We start from the raw sequence: 20,591 nt of genomic DNA, 5'->3' as shown, positions 1-20,591 counted from the left end.
CGGTCCAGCTGTAAAACGTTGGATGACATGATTGCTAGGGCTCGTGAGAGAGAGATTGATCTAGAGATGGAGAAGAAGAGGAAGCCAGAGGCGGTATCTGGCATAGGGAGTTTGGGCAAAAAGCCCAAGGTATCAGATCACAGATCTAGAGTTTAGCAGAGCCACAGTCGGTGTTGCAAGTGTGGGAGATTGCACAATGGGGCGTGCAAGGCAGGGAGTCCCGGTTGCTACAAGTGCGGCCGGACCAGGCATATGAGCAGAGATTATACAACTACTCTTACCGTTACCGCGACATCTGATATGATTTACTTCCATTGCAATTAGAGGGGACATAAAAAGTCCTAGTGTCCGAGTTTGACAACAGCAGCAGGGAAAGTGGTAACACCTGCCCCTGCAATGTTGAGGATTGCAGACGAACGTCAGGCCCAAAGTGAGGCTCTAGTGGCGAAGAGTAAAGCTTTTCAGATGACAGCCGAGGAGGAGCGAGCGACTCCTGATGTGGTGATGGGTATGTATCTTCCCTTCATCTCCTTATTAATTTTGATTGTTTCTTATGGTTATATGTTTTTATATAGGGTCATTCTTAGTGAACGACATATCAGCTACAATATTGTTTGATTCGGGGGCTACACGATCATTTGTTTTACTTGCGCTTAGCAAGAGGTTTAGCAGAGCTCCGAGGGAGCTGGATTGTCCACTTGAGGTTGAGATAGCTGATGACAGGATCGTCAGGGTCGCAAGAGTACATAGGGCTTGTTCGTTGCAGTTATTTGATGAGCAGTTCTCAGTGGACTTGGTTCCCATTCCCCTGCGAGGGAATAAGGTTATAGTGGGGTATGGAGTGGATGAGCCCCAATGGGGTAGTTATTGATTGTGACCTACAGTTAGTGAGGGTCCGCACCCCTGGTGGGGGAGAGTTAGTGATTCAGGGCGAGAGGCCACAGCGCGGACCGATTCTTTGTTTGGCAGTGAGAGCTCGACGCTACTTCCAGCAAGGTTGCACAGAGTACGTCACCTATGTTTTAGATGCCTAGGAAAAAGGGAAAGACGACTGTTGACGATTTACAGGTAGTACGTGAGTACCCAGATGTATTTCTAGAGGATCTACATGGGATACCTCTGGAGAGACAGGTTGAGTTTCAGATTGACCCGGTTCCAGGTGCAGCTCCGATAGCCAAGGTGTCGTATCGGTTGGCTCCTCCAGAGATGCAGGAGTTGTCTACGCAGCTGCAGGAGCTGCTAGACAAGGGTTTCATCAGAACAAGTAGTTCACCATGTGGAGCCCCGATCTTATTTGTGAAGAAAAAGGAAGGGACGCATCGTATGTGTATAGATTACCAGGAGTTGAACAAGGTAACGGTGAAGAACCGTTACCCACTCCCGAGGATAGATGACTTGTTTGATCAGCTTCAGGAAGCATCTTGGTGTTCCAAGATAGATCTGCGCTCCGGTTACCATCAGATGCGGGTCAGAGGTGAGGATGTTCAAAAGATAGATTTTAGGACCTGTTATGGTCATTATGAGTTTATGGTGATGCCGTTTGGGCCCACCAATGCTTCAACCGCTTTCATAGATCTCATAAACCGCGTATGCAGGCTAATGTTCGATCAGTCTTTGATAGTGTTCATTGACGATATCTTGGTTTATTCCAAGACTCAGGAGCAGCATGAGGAGCACCTGAGGGAGGCGCTAGAGACTTTGAGGAGGGAGAGACTTTTCGCGAAGTTCACCAAGTGCGTGTTCTGGTTGCGCGAGGTGCAGTTCCTTGGACACCTCGTCAACCAGAAGGGGATACTAGTGGATCCTGCCAAGATAGAGGCTGTGATGCAGTGGGAGGTCCCGAGGTCTCCATTTGAGATTCGGAGCTTCTTAGGGTCGGCAGGGTACTACAGGAGATTCATCCAAGACTTCTCCAAGATAACAGTTCCACTCACTCGACTGACTAGGAAGTCGGTGGTGTTTCACTAGGGGCCTGAGCAGCAGGCAACATTTGAGACCCTCAGACAGCGATTATGCGAGGCACCGATTCTTACCCTGCTAGAAGGAGTGGATGACTTTGTAGTCTATTGTGATGCTTCGATTACAGGGATGGGAGCAATGTTGATGCAGCGAGGGCATGTGATACCTTATGCCTCAAGACAGTTGAAGCCTCAAGAGGCTAACTATCCAACGCACGATTTAGAGCTGGGGGCAGTGGTGTTTTCCCTCAAGATTTGGAGACATTACCTCTATGGGTTCGCTGTAACATTTACACGGATCACAAGAGCATGAGGTACCTCATGGACCAGCCGAATTTGAACATGAGGCAGCGTCTATGGTTAGATGTGGTAAAGGACTACGATTGTGAGATCCTTTATCATCCCGGCAAGGCCAACATTATGGTCGACGCCCTGAGCCACAAGGCGATGGCGACATCGATCATAGATATATGTCTGAGAATGATGGTGATTACTCCATTTTTGGAGCAGATTAAAGAGGCACAGGTCGAGGGCCTGAAGGAGGAGAGGCAGAAGTGTAAGAGGATTGTGGGTCGAGTAGCTTCTTTCGATTATGACAGTCGAGGATTGTTGACCCTTCATGGGAGAGTCTGGGTGCCGTATTGGGGAGGAGTACGGCAGGTGTTGATGGATGAGGCCCATAATTCCCGGTTCTCCATCCATCCAGGGGCGACGAAGATGTATAGAGATCTTCGACCCAATTATTGGTGGCCCTACATGAAGCGGGACATAGCCTGGTACGTAGAGAGAGGCCTGACCTGCAGGAAGGTCAAGGCAGAACACCAGAGACCCCACAACAAGATGCAACCGTTAGACATTCCTGTGTGGAAATGAGAGGATATCACTATGGATTTCATCACTAAGCTTCCCAGAACCGCACGTGGAGTTGACTCGATTTGGGTCATAGTGGATCGGCTGACAAAGAGCACGCATTTCATACGAATTCAGGAGAGCATATCGGCCGAGAAGCTAGCCGATATTTATGTACGCGAGGTAGTGGCACGGCATGGGGTACCTGTATCAGTAGTATCAAACCAAGACGTTCGTTTTACTTCCAGGTTTCGGAAGCGGTTTCATGACGAGATGGGAACTCGTCTTCATTTTAGCACCGCTTTCCACCCCTATACGGATGGGCAGAGCGATAGGACGATTCAGACTCTTGAGGACATGCTTCGGGCATGTGTCCTAGATTTTATTGGCAGTTGGGATACGTATCTTCCTTTAGCAGAATTTTGCTATAACAAAAGTTATCACGCTAGTATTGACCGCCCTCCTTTCAAGATGCTCTAAGGGAGAAAGTGTAGGACCCTGATTTGTTAGGGGCGAAGTCGGTCAGCGAGTCATCGGGAGTACCGAGGTTGTGCTAAAGAGCACATAATTGATCCAGCAGGTCCATAGAAGATTGCAGACTGCGCAGAGTCGATAGAAGAGTCACGCGGATAGGAGGCGTTCGGACTTGGAGTTTCAGGTGGGCGATACGGTCCTCCTGAAGGTATCACCCTGGAAGGGTGTTATCAGGTTCTGGAAGAGGGGTTAAGCTGGGCCCCACGTTCATTGGTCCATTTAGGGTTTTGGCCCGGGTGGGTCAGGGTGCTTATCGGTTGGACCTTCCAGCAGAGCTTAGCCAAATCCGCAACGCTTTCCATGTTTCTCAGTTGAGGAAGTGTTTGGTGGATGAGTCAGCAGTTGTACCCTTAGAGGATATTCAGGTTGATAGCAGCCTGAATTATATTGAGAGACCAGTTGCGATCTTAGATCGGAAGACGAAGACGTTGAGGAATAAGGTGGTTCAGTTAGTGAAGGTGCAGTGGCAGCACCGAAAGGGTTCAGAGCGGACGTGGGAGACCGAGGGGGAGATGAGGGAGCATTATCCTAAGTTATTTTCGGATTCAGCAGCAGCAGACTTCGAGGACGAAGTCTTAGATAAGTGGGGGAGAGTTGTAACACCCCATTTCTAATATGTAATTTAATTAAAGTATCTACATTTCTTAAGGGGTACTTGACGAGTCTGTAGCCCGACTCGTCGAGTAGAAGCGGGATGACCACACGATTTACGTTGGCTACTCGGCGAGTCGATATGCTGGGACTTAGCGAGTCTGCCTATCTGGATGAAGCCCTACTTTCAAGGGTTTGCACCCTATTTAAACACATTTATGTACCCTAAACCAACCTCCATCACCCTTAGAGCGTCCCTTACTAAACCCTAGCCTCCCTTTAAGCTTTTTGGAGTATTTCTCATATTGTGAAGGATTTTTGGTGCATTTTTGAAATTAGAAGAAGAAGAGAGAAAAGAGGTTTTCAAGAGGAGCAAAGGAGATCTGAGTTTCTTGTGTCATTTCAGCCTCCATTAAGGTATAAAGCTTGAATTTCGACTTGTCATCATGTAGATATTCTTAAAAGCTTTCTAGTGTTTCTTTTGAGCCATTTTCTAGACATTAAGGTCGATTTATGGGAAGTTAAGATGAATGGGTTCAGATCTAAGCATTTATGGACTCTTTGAGCTCAAGGTTGCCACCTTTATTGAGCTAAACACCGATTCCAAACCTAGATCACCTCTTTTAGCTTCTTATTGGGCATTTTAGCTTATCATGAGCATGCATGAACGTAAAGTTAGAAACGTTACGTGTGAAATCATTCCTAGGAACCCAGATCTATGAATTGGATGCATTGGAATTGAGAAAAATCGACTGTTTAGTAACGACATGCTTGGGACTCGGCGAGTTGTTCTTCAAACTCGGCGAGTTGAGTTGCGAGTCCTCGGTTTTTCACCGATTTGAGAGTTTAGGGTGAATCAGTGAGTAGAGTAAGGACTCAGTGAGTTAACACTTGGATTTGGAAGCAGTCGGACTCGACGAGTCAAAGACTGGGTGTGTTCTTCTGTTGAAAGGGAACTCGACGAGTTGTTCATACAACTCGGTGAGTCGTATGGAGATTAGATTCGATGTTAGTATCGAAGAAGAACTCGTCGAGTCTTTGCCAAACTCGACGAGTAGAAGCGATTAGAGGATTAGAATAGATGATGGGGACTTGGCGAGTTGGCGGTCCAACTCAGCGAGTCCGGTCTACTGAAAGTGGACTTTGACCTAGAGGGTGACTTGTTTAGGGGTAAATAGTCATTTTACCCTGAAATTTGTTATCAGTATTTGATTTAGTGTTTATGGGATTTGTAGCCGGGGAGTTGCGGAGCACCAGTCAGCCAGTTTTAGAGCCAGTATCTCAGCAGCCAGCATTACGAGGTGAGTTTCCTTCCATTAGGAACGGGTCTACGACCACAATGCTGACCCGTTTTGTTAGCAGTAGTTCCGGACCTCGGTCCAATGCAGTAGTTAGAGTGGTTGATGTCTTTGTGATTCAAGCATGTTTTGTGTTATGTGTTCTGGAATTTGGTCCGATGTAGTATTCAATGTATGTGTTCATGCTAGTTGATATGTTTATGCTATGCTACGTTCAATCAGTTTCCGGACTTCGGTCTGATGCAGGGGACGGGGTCTCAGTCAGTTCAGGACTTGAATCCGATGCAGTTAGTTCCGGACTTCGGTCTGATGCAGGGGACAGGGTCCCAGTTAGTTCCGGACTTCAGTCCGATGCAGAGGGCAAGACCCTGGTTAGTTCCAGACTTCGGTCTGATGCAGTTTCCGGACTTCAGTCCAATGCAGTGGGCAAGGCCCAATAGTTGTTTATATGTTATTGTATGGTATGTGGTAGTTTGGGGGAGCTCACTAAGCGTTGTGCTTACAGTTTCAGTGTTGGTTTTAGGTACTTCCGCTACCAAGGGGAAGAGCTCGTGATGATGGCATGGCACACACCATAGTTGCAGTTTATTCCTGGAAATTTTATTTAGATATTTTAATGTGATATTAACTTCAGTTTGAATTAATACATTTACTATGATATTTTGAGACATATGATTCACGGTTTTATTATATAACAGATGATGTTGTGGTTTTTAGTAATATTAAAACAAAAAATTTTGGGTCGTATTTTGGGTCGTTACACTATATATGATTCCATTTATGCTAGTCATGCTTTATTTGAAGTAGTTGAAGCCATTTGGAAGGATTTGTTTGAAACTTACAATAAATAAGATGGTTCTATGCTTTTTAATATACATCAACAAATCAATTCTTTAAACAGAATGAAATGTCTTTATCTGACTACTTCAATAAGATTTATTCATTATGGAAAGAATTTTATTGGCTTACTAGTATTACTAAGTGAACTTGTGAGGCTACTACTAAACTAAATGATGATTCTAAACCAGTGAAACTCATAAAGTTATTAAGTAGGCTTGATGACCCTTATAGTCAAGTTAAAAGTCGTATTCTTCATATGGATCCTTTACCCAATGTGAAATATGCGTTTTCTATAATTTCCTGTGTGAAATATCATCAAAGAAATGGATCTTTGTCCAGTTCACAATCTTTAGCTAAGTCTTAACCTGCTGTATTTAATAGTAAATTTAACAAGATGTTCAATTATAATAATTCTAATCAAGGGGTTCATTGTAAGCACTGTGGTCTAAAAGGTCATTTTATAATTGGTTATCCTAAAAATTTCAAAACAGAAACGAGTCTGTGAACCAAAGTAGTTAGAACAAAACCTTTTTTGTAAATTATTTTGTATCTCTTGGATTACCTAACACTTCTCTTTTTTTTAGTCTATTGAGGAGTCTTGTAACACCCATTTCCCTGGTACGTATTTAATTTAATTATTTATGTATTTTGAAAGAAGGACTCGACGAGTTGCTGGCCCTAACTCGTCGAGTAGAGGGCAGACTATGCGCGAGGTTTTAGTTATCGACTCGGCGAGTAGCTTAGCCACGGTGAAATCCTAGATTTGGGGTTTGCACCCTATTTAAGCACCTTATTTAGCCTTCACCCCAGCCTCCATCACCTCCACACCCTACTTTCGAAACCCTAATCAACCTTGCGTGTTCTTGAGCTATTTTTCTTGCCATTTTGTGATTTAAAGTTAGAAGGAGAAAGGAAAGGCTAGAAGATCCAAGGAGAAGGCAGAAGATCTAGAGCTTGGGTTGCATTTCAAACTTGTTAGAGGTATAAAGCTTATACTCTAGCTCCTTTTCACTTAGATCTTCATTTAAGCTTGCTTGTTGTCACTTTTGGGCCATTTCCAAGGTCATTTCCGAGTTTTAGGCTCTTAGTGGAGTTAGGACTTAAGATATGGGCTCTCTTGAGCTTTAGAAGCTCTAAGTTGCCACCTTTATTAAGACATGACCCTACTTCATGCACTAGGTCTCCATTTTAGCTTAGTTTTGGGTGTTTAAGTTCCATAACACCATGCATGCACGTAAATTTAGCAACTTTACGTGTTATGTTGGCCTAACATGTCCAGATCTGTGAGTTTGTGACATTAGAATGGATTAGAATCGACGATCAGCTTAGTGGCAAATATAAAGGATTCTGACGAATTGTGAAGGGGTTGTCGCAAGTGGCTACTAGATAGCGGCGTTGGGTGAAAGAGGTTGGTAGTGTTTTCGTTGGACCTCCGATGAAGGTGATTAACAGTGGTCCCGACTATTTTCGACAATGGATACAGTGCTTTTGCGTATTCCAAAGACTTTATGGTAGAACTAATAAATCAAAAAGAATTAATATTATACATTCAGAAAAATTAATGATCCGCTAAAATATTATTTATTATATATAGAATATAATAAATTAAATGTAATATGCCAATAAAAATTCTAACACTTTATAAAAAAAATAATCCAATAGAATTTTTTTTAAAAATAGCTAATAGAAATTAATAATATAATAATATAATATTTATTAATATATAAATATTATATATTAAAATATAAAATTAAATGATATATAATAATCAGATAAAAAATTAATCCAATAAAAATAAAATTCAAAAAAAATTAATGTATAATAGTTCAATAAAATAAAAAAAAATTAATGTATAATAGCTCAATAAAATTAAAAAGAAAGAAGAATTAATATATAATAATTCAATAAATTTAAAAAGAAAAATTGTAGAAATGGTCCTTGTAATTTGTTAAAAAGAGATAACTGCAAAAATAGTCACTGAGAGTAAACTTGTCATTTTAAAAAAGTTAACAGTCAAATGTTAAAGTTAACGAAATAAGGACCAAAATCACAGCTAAACCACCAAATAATGATTTTTTTGCTAATAATTTTTTTTAGACCTTATCTAAAGAAATTGACAAACCACAGGACCATTTTTGCAATTTTGTCAAATAAAAAGTAGAGTAAATTACACGAATCATCCCTCGTGCAGGTGCCAAAATGCACGTTCAGTCCCTATTTTCCAAAATTAACTCGGACCGTCCCTAATATGTTTAAAAATTGCACGTTTTGTTCCTAATATCGTTAGCCATTTGTTTTTCCGTTAAGTGACCAGCATGACAGGGGTAATTTAGTCTTCTAACATAAAAAGAAAGAAAATAAATAAATAAAAACATTAAACTCTAACTCTATTGACTCCCCCATTCTCATCTCTCCGATGCAGAGAAGATCCAATCAACCCCATTAGCCCTTCAAATCCTCTTAGATTACACACTTGACGAAGATGATCCAATCGAAATCGAAATTCTCTCCGATGAATTCTCCTCCAAGAACATCATGCTCGCTTCATCCCTCTTCCAGCCTCTCACCTCTGCAATGGACTCCGACGTGCCACATCACTCTCTCTTCCCTTCCAAGCTCCACCTTTCTCTCTTCCTTACCCGTAACTTCCCTATTTTATCCCTGCTCACATGTATGGCTTTCTTCTCTCTACTATGCACCGTCTACATATCTTTTAAGAATCCTCAATCGGTTCCACCATTTGGTAATCTCGCTAAGATGGAGAGGGGAGGAAGGGGTGGTGGCACGTTGAAGAACACCAATAAGAATGTTGAAGAAGAGGGTGAGGAGTATAGAGAACCAGTAAGAGAATTTGATGTTAGGCCTTTGTTTCCGATTCTTGAAAGGTTATTTCGACTTCGATTTCTCCAATTTTTCTTTTATATGTCCTTCAAGAAGCTTGAAGTATTTCCTTTTGATTATTAAGTCATCAATTTTCTAGGTTTAATTTGATTTGGGATTTTGTTTGATTTTTCTCGGTTATGGACTGTGGTATTCATGAATCTGGTTTTTGGCTTTGGTATTGGAGAAGCTGGGAGATGAATGGTGGTTGGCAGTAGGTCGTGACAGATTGGTATTTCCCTTACGTGATTTTCATTACTCAAAAGAATAAATACAAATACAAGTAATGGGCTACTACGTGGGCTAAACTAATACAAATGGGCTACATATAATAATACATATACACTAATACACCCCCGCAGTTTGAGCAGGAGGTCGAGGGAAAATGCTCAAACTGGATCTGAAATCCGTGAAGAGAGATGATGGCAGTCCCTTGGTGAAGATGTCGGCGTACTGTAGAGATGAAGGGACATGAAGAACACGGATTTGACCTGTAGCAACCTTGTCTCGAACAAAATGGATATCCATCTCTATATGTTTGGTGCGTTGGTGCTGAACAGGATTTGATGATAAGTACACAGAACTGACATTGTCACAGTAGACAATGGTTGCTTTGGCAAGCGGAGATTGAAGTTTTCGTAGTAGATTGCGTAGCCAGCAGGTTTTAGCTACAGCATTGGCGACACCTCTATATTCAGCTTCTGCACTCGAACGAGAGATGGTTGGTTGGCGTTTTGAGGACCATGACAGAAGATTGTCACCAAGAAACACACAGTAGCCACTAGTGGAGCGTCTAGTGGACGGGCACCCTCCCTAGTCTGCATCAGAGTACGCAATGAGGCCCGTAGTTGAGGATGGGTGTAGCTGGAGTCCATAATCAAGGGTACCACGTACATAACGTAGAATACGCTTTAATACATGAAGGTGTGGTTCCCTAGGGTCGTGCATGAAGAGGCAAATCTGTTGCACGACATAGGAGAGGTCCGTACGGGTGAATGTGAGGTACTAAAGACCACCCGCCAAGCTGCGATATAAAGAAGGGTCCGAAACTAGAGGGCCTGAATGATCCAGTTTGGATTGAGTATCGACGGGTGTGCGAGAAGGGTTGCAGTTAGACATGTTGGCTCTCTCAAGAAGTTCCATCGCATATGTGCGTTGAGAGAGGAATATACCCTTGTTGTCACGCGTGACTGCAATACCCAAAAATATGATAAGTCTCCTAGATCCTTCATGGCAAACTCAGATGCTAGAATAGAAATGATGCGCTGCATGAGATCCGTGGTGGAAGCTGTGAGGAGAATGTCATCCACATATAGTAGCAAATATGCTACTTCAGTTCCCCTGCAAAAAATAAACAAAGAAGAGTCGCAACGGCTGTGTGTGAAGCCGATGTTGGTGATGTAAGAAGCAAAGCGTTGAAACCATGCACGAGGTGCTTGTTTCAAACCATAAAGAGACTTCTAAAGGTGGCACACATAGTCAGGATGAGTAGAGTCTCGAAATCCTGGTGGCTGGTGCATGTAGACAGTCTCATGGAGATGGCCGTGTAAAAATGCATTTTTGACATCGAGCTGGTGTATAGGCCATTGTCGAAAGACAGAAATGCTCAAAACAGTTCGAATGGAAGCCGGTTTAACTACCGGGCTAAAGGTCTCCTCACAATCAATCCCGGGTTGTTTACTTTTTCCATTCGCTACCAATCTCGCTTTATAGTGTTCAAGGGAGCCATCCGCCTTATGTTTCTTCCTGTATAACCACATAGAGCGAACAATATTGGCTCCTTGGGGCCTTGGAACAAGAGTCCACGTCTGATTATCAATAAGAGCACGAAATTCATCTTGCATGGCAATGGACCAATTAGGGTCTTGAAGGGATTGGAGGTGAGATTTAGGCATGGGAGATTTGGTAGTGGTGTGTAGATTTAGGCGTTGGATGGGTTTAGAAATGCCAACATGAGAGCGAGTGACCATGGGATGAGTGGAGGGAGTAGGTATGGGGTCCTCAGTTGTGGGAGACCCGTGATTAAGAGGAGTGGTGTCAGGAGTGGTATCCGAGGGCATTGGGCTAGGGTTTTCGGTTGTAGGGGAACCAAAAGGAGGAGTGGGGGAGTCGGGTTGAGAAGTGTTGGAAAAAAAATGTCACGATACGAAGGAGAAATGTCAGAAGGAGATGTATCAAGGAAAGAGTATGAGGGAGGATGATTTGGAGAAAAGGATTTAAAAGGAAAGACTGTTTCCTTGAAGACCACATGGCGAGATATAATAATATTTCGAGTAGTAAGGTCAAAACATCTAAACCCACAGTGATTTGAAGGGTAACCAAGGAAGATGCAAGGAGTGGATCTTGGAGCAAGTTTGTGAGGAGTTGGAATATGTGGATAACAAAGACAACCAAAGACACGAAGATGAGAGAATTGCGGAGGTTTTTGGTATAATTTGGTGAAAGGAACGTCATTATTTATGGAGGATGAGGGTATGATGTTGAGAAGGTGGGTGGCCATGTGGAGCCCTTCAACCCAAAACGTGGATGGAAGATGAGCTTGGAATAATAAGGTACGAATTATGTTGTTTATAGTCCGAATCATACGTTCCGACTTTCCATTTTGTTGGGAAGTGCGAGGGCATGAGAAACGAAAGGAGATTCCATGCTGATCAAAAAAATTATGAAAGTGTTTGTTATCAAATTCACCCCCGTGATCACATTGAAATTGTTTGATTTCAGTTTGAAATTGATTTTGAATGCAGGCACGAAAGTGTAAAAATTTACCAAAAACATCAGATTTATATCGTAACGGGTAAACCCATAAAAAATGGGAGAAATGATCAAGAAAAATAATATAGTACTTTATGCCGCTGGTGCTTGGAATCGGAGATTCCCACAAATCAGAATGTATAATGTCAAAACAAGCATAAACATTCGAGTTTGATTTAACAAAAGGTAATCTAATGTGTTTTCCAAGCTGACACGCAGGACAATTGATATGAGACGAAGTCTTATTACATGAAATAAAATGACTGGAAACCAATTTATTGAAAACACTAGCGCCCGGGTGGCCAAGTCGTTGATGCCATAAAGATGAGCTGTCAGCGACGAGGGCAACGGAAGACTGAAGAGACGAAGGAACAGGATATAAATCGCCAGAACTGTCACACCTAAGCAGGACCTGATGGGTTGCCAAATCCTTCACAGAAAATCCAAATGGGTCAAATTCAATAGAAACTTTATTATCAGACGTAAAACGACGCACAGAGATTAAGTTTTTGATAATATTGGGTGTGACAAGGATGTTATGAAGATGTAAGGGTCTATGAGGAGTGTGTAATTTAGACTGTCCAGAGTGAGTAACGGGAATAGATTGTCCATTGCCAACAAAAACGGAATTTATATTGCAATTATTTGTAATAGACGAGAGACTACCTGTATCGGAGGCGAGGTGTGAAGTTGCTCCCATATCCATGTACCAGTTTGCGTCGGTTCCATCATTCAGCGACATGGAGTTGAAAGCTTGAGTTAAATCAGTCGGTTGATCTTGTGCCATTGGAGGGAACCATTGCCACGGAGGTTGAAGGGTAGGAGAGATCGAGGTATGGAGAGCGTGGGCAGCGACATGTCCAGGTGTAGTAGCAGTAGAAGAGGGTGATGGTGGAGGGCCAAGGATGCTTGGTGGTTGAGTAGTTGGTGGAGTTGTGGCAGAGAAGCGACGGGGCTGTTGAGGACTGAGGTTGCTAGGTGGGTATCCGGGCCAGAACGGGGGGTACCTCCATGGGAAGGGATGCCAAGGCAGCTGGTATTGCTGCCAAGGCAGCTGCTGTGACTGATGACTTGCAGAAGACGCAGCAGAAGGCTGGCGGCGTTGCTGCTGCTCGGTGTTGTGGCTGCCATGGCGTCGCTGCTGGTTGGGGTGGCGATTTCCACGGGATGAGGTGGAGCTGTTGCGGTTGTTGTTACCAACAAGAAGAACAGATGGGGATGATGGGTGGTCCGAGTGGGATGCTTGAGGAGGGCGAGAATTCTTGAACCTTTGTTCTTCAACCAAAAGTTTTGAGCGAGCTTGAAGAAAAGTGGGTAGAGGATCTCGGTGGCGTAGGAGGGTGGCAATGTGTTCATATTGAGGAGAGAGGCCATTGAGAAGATGAGCAACGAGTGTTTTCTCGGGTATAGGGTTGTCAATATTCGCCAAGAGATCTGATATGGACTTCATTCGTTGGCAATATTGAGCAATGGAAAGATCGCCTAGTGTCATGCTTCTTAGTTCACTGTCAAGTTCAATTGCTCTGGCGTCCTTGTTATCCCGGAAGAGATTTTCAAGACTTAGCCAAACCGTATGGGATGTGGAGTTCTTTGTGAGAATCATGTTGAGAAGGGATTGTGTGAGGGTGCCATAGAGCCACGTTTTAACCACAGAATCAAGAGTGAACCATTCTTCATCTTTGTCAGAAGTGGGTTTGGAATCACTTGTGAGAAAATCACGAACACCAAAGCCACGACAATGGGTTTCAAATAATTCCCGCCATGCATCATAGTTGAGTTCATTGAGATCAAGAATTATAGGAACATAAGTCTTGATATTGAGAGCACCATAGGGTTTCTGATTTTTGGGATTGGAGGTTTCACCAACCATTGTTAAGATTGAGAAGAAGATGGAGGGTGGGTTAGTCGGCGACTAGGTTTAGGCCCGACAACAGTAAGATCGAGAGGAAGATGGAGAAGAAGGAAAGTAGGTTTTCTGGGAACTAGTCTCTGATACCATGACAAATTGGTATTTCCCCTGCGTGATTTTCATTACTCAAAAGAATAAATACAAATACAAGTAATGGGCTACAGCAACTACGTGGGCTAAACTAATACAAATGGGCTACATATAATAATACATATACACTAATAGGTCGATGGTGGAAGGGGCGGTTCTTCAAAAACAAGAACATAAAATTTGATTTTCTTCAAGAACAAAAATATGAAGAAATGGAAATTGAACGAGTTGGGTCTGTAACAAGATCTCTTGCCTTGGTTGTGAGGGTAGGAATGTGGGATTTAAGATGTTAATTGTTAAGGTTTAAGAAAATGGCTTCTATTGATTTCCAAATCTGCTACAAAAGAAGTGGTACCTGATTCAGGAACTCCAAAAGCTCAAAAAAAAATTGTTCAAACAACTCAACACCAGCTCCGTTAATGGAGAATTTTGGGTTGACTTTTTTGGGAATGAACTCGAACATTTCATGGTCTTCTGATGAAACGAGATCGAACCCTCTATTACGAAATCGAAATGTATAATCTGGAAAGCTGCTGAAAGCCAAAACTTTGATCCCAGAACGAGTTGTGTGAAGTTGACAAGTGGAAGAAGTTTTTAGTTTGTATTTTTTAAATAATTATAATTCTAAAAATAAGGGTAAATATGTCATTTTACCTTGGTTTAACAGTAGAGCTTAACACCATTAACGGCAGGGACGAAGCATGCAACTTTTAAACATATCGGAGATGATCCGAGTTAATTTTTGAAAATAAGGACTAAATGTGTATTTTGACACTTACACGAGGGACGATTCGTGTAATTTACTCTAAAAAGTATTGTCTCAACTTTTCATATGAAGTCTTAGGGCGATGTTACTTTTTGTGAAGTCACAAAATGTCTCGTGTTTTTGCAGTTTTCTTTTGTTAGAGGAATTTAGTCATTAGAAAAGAAACCCTTTCAATCGCCCGAGTACACGGAATAATAGTTGTTGGTCCTACAACGCTACAATTTGCACACAACTTCATAATAGTTTATGAACCTTAAACCTTAAACTTTTCAAATAAGGCCAATAAATTACAAAAATGACAGCATATATAACACTTACCCTTTACAATTTTCTCAAATGGAGTCTATCGTGATTTAAATGGTAGAGAATTACAAGAACGTGGCTATTATTGGTAAAAGTATAGTAAATCGTTCACATGAGCAACAAGACAAAATGCATTGCTACATTTCACAATTAGCTCCATAACAAAGTCCTTATTATTCATGCGCAAGTCATGGTTTTTATGAATTTATGGATTAGCATAGTCCATGGGACCATAAGGTTGAAATAAGTCGGCCCAAAACCCCTTTTTACGTCGAGGGTTCCAACCCATGTCTTTGCAGAGTTGATCATTATACCATATATCCAAAGCTGTTATGCATGACCTCTGATAGTATTCACCAGAGGATTTCTTCATATAATCATCCCAATTTGAGATATCTTTCTCCATTTCTTCAATGCTTGGTAGCTTGAATCCCCCATCGAGAAGCTCTACAACCCATCTGCACCTTATTTCCGATGTGAACAGGTTTGAAAAACTCTCCGAGAATCCAATTACAGCTAATTGTGGTATTCTTGGCTGAATGCATTCCCTAATGCAATACAAAAGATTAGCATGTTGTTTGTGTTTGCAAGCATGTTTTTTTTTTTATGCAGTTTTGGATATAACAAAACGTCAATTAGATTCAATTTGTTGTTGGTGGGGCAAAAAGTGCAATATTTTGTCTCACCGTGCAAAAGACATAAAGGCCATTCTAAACCTCATCATGAAAAATATCCCTAAATTTTCTAGCATGCATTTCAGGCTAAAAAGCATGCTAGATTTCTCAGCATTAATGTCACTTAACTCTTTGCAACGGATTTGCTCATTGCTAAAAAGTTCCTCACAGATTTTGGCCTCGAATGTGTCGCTAATTCATCAATACATCAATAATGACCCATTTTAGTGACAGTGAATCCGGAGCTAATGGCCTATTTTTAGTGACAGATTGTATGGTTCATGTGCCTTGCTCACCTGTAGAGAGAAACACGGGAATCTGGTGAAACCGCAATGAAGTGGCGAAAATCTTGTGATGTGAAAATGTTTTTGAGCTTGTGAATCCCTTTGAATCCGGTAGCTAATATGACTATATCCGTTTGAATCTGTTTATTTCCTCCATCGACCACGATGCCATCCTTGTAAAATCCAAAACCGGGAGATTTCTGTAAGTGAATTCTTCCGGTTTCGACTCGGTTGAAGAAGTCTTTGGGCATTGCCGCAAGTAAACACGAACGCATATCATTGGAGAAGCTACGCTCAGGTACCATGTTGAATTTCGCTAGAGGAAGATTCTTTTTTATATGGGTTTCGACCAGCTTTGAAATACCCCACCTCTGGTACAAGATATAAAAACATACTTTTATTGATTTGTTTATTCTACCATCTTGCTTTTATTTCTTCCTATTACATGATTATACATTGAAAATTCACCCTGTTGTCTATATACAAAACAATTTTTATTGCTATAACTTAACTGAGAGATGTTTTAAAACATAATATTCTAATAAGAAAAAAAAAAATGAAAATATAATATTTATTAATGCTAACTTTTCTTATAATTTCTAAATTTCTAAATTGAATCTAATTATTTTACTTGTTTATTTATTTAAGTTATTTGTTTAAATTTAAAAGATAAACAAATACCCGAATTTTAATAATTAAATATTTTACTTATTTTATTAATTAAATTTTCAAAATTGTTACATCTTCATGTTAGTTTATTTTTTTGAATAAACCTATTTAATACATGGCAAAACAACTAGTTCATAATATAAGGAAAAATAATAAAAAAAATACAATGTTGTAATAAAACCAAGGAAAGTAGAATGTTATAATAGAGAAGTAATTGAGCCTTAAGCTCAAGCTCAGATAAGGGGTGCTTACAAGAGGTGATAGAAGGGTTGCCAACATACCGAGTAGAAAACCTTCTCCGGGTTTATGTACCATAAGCTCTGAAAAGCGGTTTAAATATAAATATTGCAACGGAATTCCCCATGGACTGAAATCAGACATCTTCCATCGGTCTTTCCTGTATACAATGGTACACGGATTTTCTGGTCCTGATATCATCAGAAACGAAGCTAAGGAAAACCAGATACGGTTATATAAATGCAACGTTTCATTCTTTAACCAATTATGCAACCATGTCTCGCTTTTTTTACCATTTAATTTGAAAACATCTAAACACTTTTACAAATGTATTAAACATTATGCTTAAGTTTTTATCAATTTATGCAACTAGCACGAATGATGAAAATTTATGGGCATAATGTTGCATGTTGCATATTTGGTCGTAAGTGAAACATAGTACGTAATATATATACTTCATCTAAATATGTTGTATGCAATTGTAGATAGATTATGATCATGTGCATCGAACCATTTTCTGATGAACATTCCATCGCGATATCAAGCCCTTGTTTTTGGAACCCTACAACAACAACTCTCTTCCCTTTAACGAATTGCTTAGCTCTTTCATGATCCATAGCAGAATAGTCCATGGAGTGAATTACTTTGCCATGGAAAACTTCCGGGCTTGTGTCGTGAGTGAATGATGGTATGTTTGGAACATCTTTGAATCTTCCCACACACAAAATCACAAAATCTGCTTCGTACACCTGTTTTGGAAGTAACTTTAATCTCTCAAAGGAATTGGAATCTAAAGAAAGTAAAAATGTGTCACATGTTTAGTTGGCAGGATAATGAAATTCAATTTCATTGGTTTGTATGCTTCTGTTTGGTTTGTAAATCCGTCAAAGGATTTCGAATGTAAATAATGATGAATGACATTTATTGATCATTTCTTAAAATCATCTTTCAAGCAACTAATTGTTGTATCTTCAACAAGGAGGAAATGCTTGAAATTTGTTATCCGCGCGCACATGACAACACATTATGAAACAAACTTTAAACAACTTACAAAATTTAAAAATTAAAAAAGAAACATACGCACTATGATATTAATTATAGCCAAATTTGTTATGAAGTTTTAGGAAAAAGAAAAACTAATTGTGGTATCTACAACAAAAAGTAAATACTTGAAATTAAATCCCGTGAGTTTAAGATCGAATGTTGGAATCAATCACTCAAAGAATTTTGTGAATTCCACTTACCTTCGTGGATGGTGTTTGACTTTGACTTGTCTCAACAGTGACTTTCCATTTACCTTGCGGAAAAGTTTGGTTGATTCCATTCCAATGCGACCACATATGCGAGGATTCTCCATGGAAGTCAATTTCTTTCACTCCGGAATGGAATCGAATATGCTTCATCAAGTCAAAATGAGTGGCATAGGAGCGAAGATAACTTAGGACTTGGTCTTGTGTAGGGTAGTCATCAATCACTGAAGAAGGCCATGGGAAGTCTGAAAACTGGTACATCCCTTTGAATGTTTGTAGCTTAGTGGTTCGTATGGTTTTAGTCCATACCCCACCAATATCTCCATCAGACTCGAAAACAATCGGATCAAAGCCTTTGGAAAGACAGTATTTACATGCTACAAGACCACTAATTCCAGCTCCAATGATTACCACTTGTTTCTTCTCCATGCGATAAAGACGTTGAATTTCTGTATTGGTGTACAAATCAATTGGGTTGAAGACTTGAAGTCTGGAGTGGTTAGGATTGGGTAACAAGTACTAGGACGAAAACCAAAACTTTTTGTTTGGCGGTGGGTGATTACTACGAGGTCAAGATTTGTCGGGACATGGATAATTGTTAGTGGAATGAGGAGATTCCCTTTTAATACAACATTGTAATAAAATACGATTATAAGGGAGGGAAATCCATTTGTTATATTAATTTTTGTGCTTTTTTATTTTTTTTCTTTATCTTTTTGAATTCATAACTCATGAAAATCTTATCTTACAATAAATTTCCAAACCCCAAGGTTCAGTCTTTTTGAGTTATTTTAGTTATGAATTAGGTTCTTGTCAAATTTAAAAAGAGCGATGTATGTAGCTTAGGTTGTCAATCGTGTCATGTTCGGATTGACGGATCACACTACAGTAACCCCCAAACACGACCTACTTAACTATACACATCATGGATTGGCGGGTTTGAAATATCAACCCAGACACCACCCATCAACCCATTTATTTATATGGGTTCGTGGGTTGTTGGTCAGATTTGGGTTTGTGGGTCACGTTCGAGTTCGTGGATCATAAACAAAAATAGATTACACATGAACTAAATGTTGAGTAGTATACCAAGTAAGGGTGTGTTTGATACCTGTCTGACCCGGTTTGAGTCAGCAATTTGCGCTGACTCTGTCAGACAGTCGCTGTTTGATAGTTGGCTTTCTCGGTCAGACGTATGGGTATTTTTTCTTACCGGGTCAGCTTTGTATCATTTACTGACCAGGAATAAAGACGTTCCTACCCTCCTCTACCCTCCTTTGTATTGTTTGTTCCCCCATTACCCATTATCATAACCTAAAAAAAGCACACAGACACAAATCGACGCCTCCTCCATCAAAGGTTCCCCGTCGTATCGCCGGCGCCGGTCGCTGCTTTCTCGCCACCATTTAGCCGCAATCAAGCCCCCATATCGCCACCATCTCACCCGCTGAAGAGAGGTCCCCATCTCCGATCGGCTACTATAATTCATCAAAACAGATGCTATTCTTCTCCTTGTATGTTAATAATTTTTGAAATCAAAATCGGGTATGCTTTGATGTTATGAAATAGATTGTTTGTGCTATGAAATCAAAATCGGTTATCTTTTTCAGTTTCTCTCGCTGCCACACTACCACAAAACATTTTTTTTGCATACAATTCATGTAATAGATTATTGTAATTGATGAATTTAGATGCTTCAAAATGATATACTCATTCAATTTCACCACAGTTAGAGGTTAGATTTTGAAAATTGAAATAGGAGTTGTTCCATGTGAAGTTAGGATCAAATTGATTGATAAAGAGAAGAATTTGGCGAGAAAGTTTATAGCTATGCAATCAGTTTGTTTATAAGCTATGCAATCACTTTGGTGAGAAAGTGATGTAGTGAGAAGAAAGTGGAGATTACACTTCGTTTTGTTCATAAATTGATTGATAAAGAGAAGAAATTGGATCAAATAATGCTTATGGTTTTGTTACTACATGTTTGATTAGTAGAAAATTGTTTTAGATAGTGAGAAGAATTTGGATCAAATAATGCTTATCGTTTTATTACTACATGTTTGATAAAGAGAAGAATTTGGATCAAATTGTTTTATGTAGTGAGTAGAATTTGGATCAAATAATGCTTATGGTTTTGTTACTACATGTTTGATTAGTAGAAAAAAAATTTATGTAGTGAGAAGAATTTGGATCAAATAATGTGTGCAATTTACATTTTGTATGACAATATGTATGTTTTTATAATTATTCACCAATTTAATCCATCACTATATATAACAACAGAGTAAAATGGTCATTTTTCATCACTCAAAACATTCAGTCAGATGTACAATCAAACAACATGATTTCTTACTCAGTCAGGATTTTTTATCTAGACAGACATTTTTTAGTCAGAACTTTCTCAGTCAGCAACTATCAAACGGGGCCTAAGTAAATGTAATGTTTTATCTGAATAGGGATAATAACTAAAAAAAGGTAATATATTTTTCGATTTATACACATTTGGTCACCGAGTTTTTTTTTCGTCCAAATTTACCCTTTCAATTTGTTAAACTTCACACATTCAGTCCTTATAACCAGTTACTCTATGTTAGCCGGAAAAAATGACTTAATATGGTAATATATTTTTCATTTTGTACATATTTAGTCCTTAATATTTTTGTACACATTTAGTCATTAATATTTTTTTTTTATTTCAAAATAAGTCA

General features: G+C 40.1%; 1 protein-coding gene across 1 annotated transcript; it reads right to left on the bottom strand.

Moving 5' to 3' along the window:
* Window positions 1-14,732: 14,732 nt before the first annotated feature.
* Window positions 14,733-18,472, bottom strand: LOC111899666 (probable flavin-containing monooxygenase 1). Its single transcript, XM_023895521.2, has 5 exons — window positions 17,878-18,472; window positions 17,145-17,382; window positions 16,649-16,824; window positions 15,740-16,098; window positions 14,733-15,317 (listed from the first exon to the last, which is right to left on the bottom strand). Exons 1-5 carry the CDS (start codon window positions 18,310-18,312, stop codon window positions 14,975-14,977), a joined length of 1,551 nt encoding a protein of 516 aa, XP_023751289.1. The 5' UTR covers window positions 18,313-18,472; the 3' UTR covers window positions 14,733-14,974.
* Window positions 18,473-20,591: the final 2,119 nt, after the last annotated feature.

This window comes from Lactuca sativa, chromosome 4, assembly GCF_002870075.4.
Source record: "Lactuca sativa cultivar Salinas chromosome 4, Lsat_Salinas_v11, whole genome shotgun sequence".
In the NCBI taxonomy this organism is placed as follows: Eukaryota; Viridiplantae; Streptophyta; class Magnoliopsida; order Asterales; family Asteraceae; genus Lactuca; species Lactuca sativa.
This window is presented reverse-complemented; position numbering and strand designations above follow the sequence as displayed.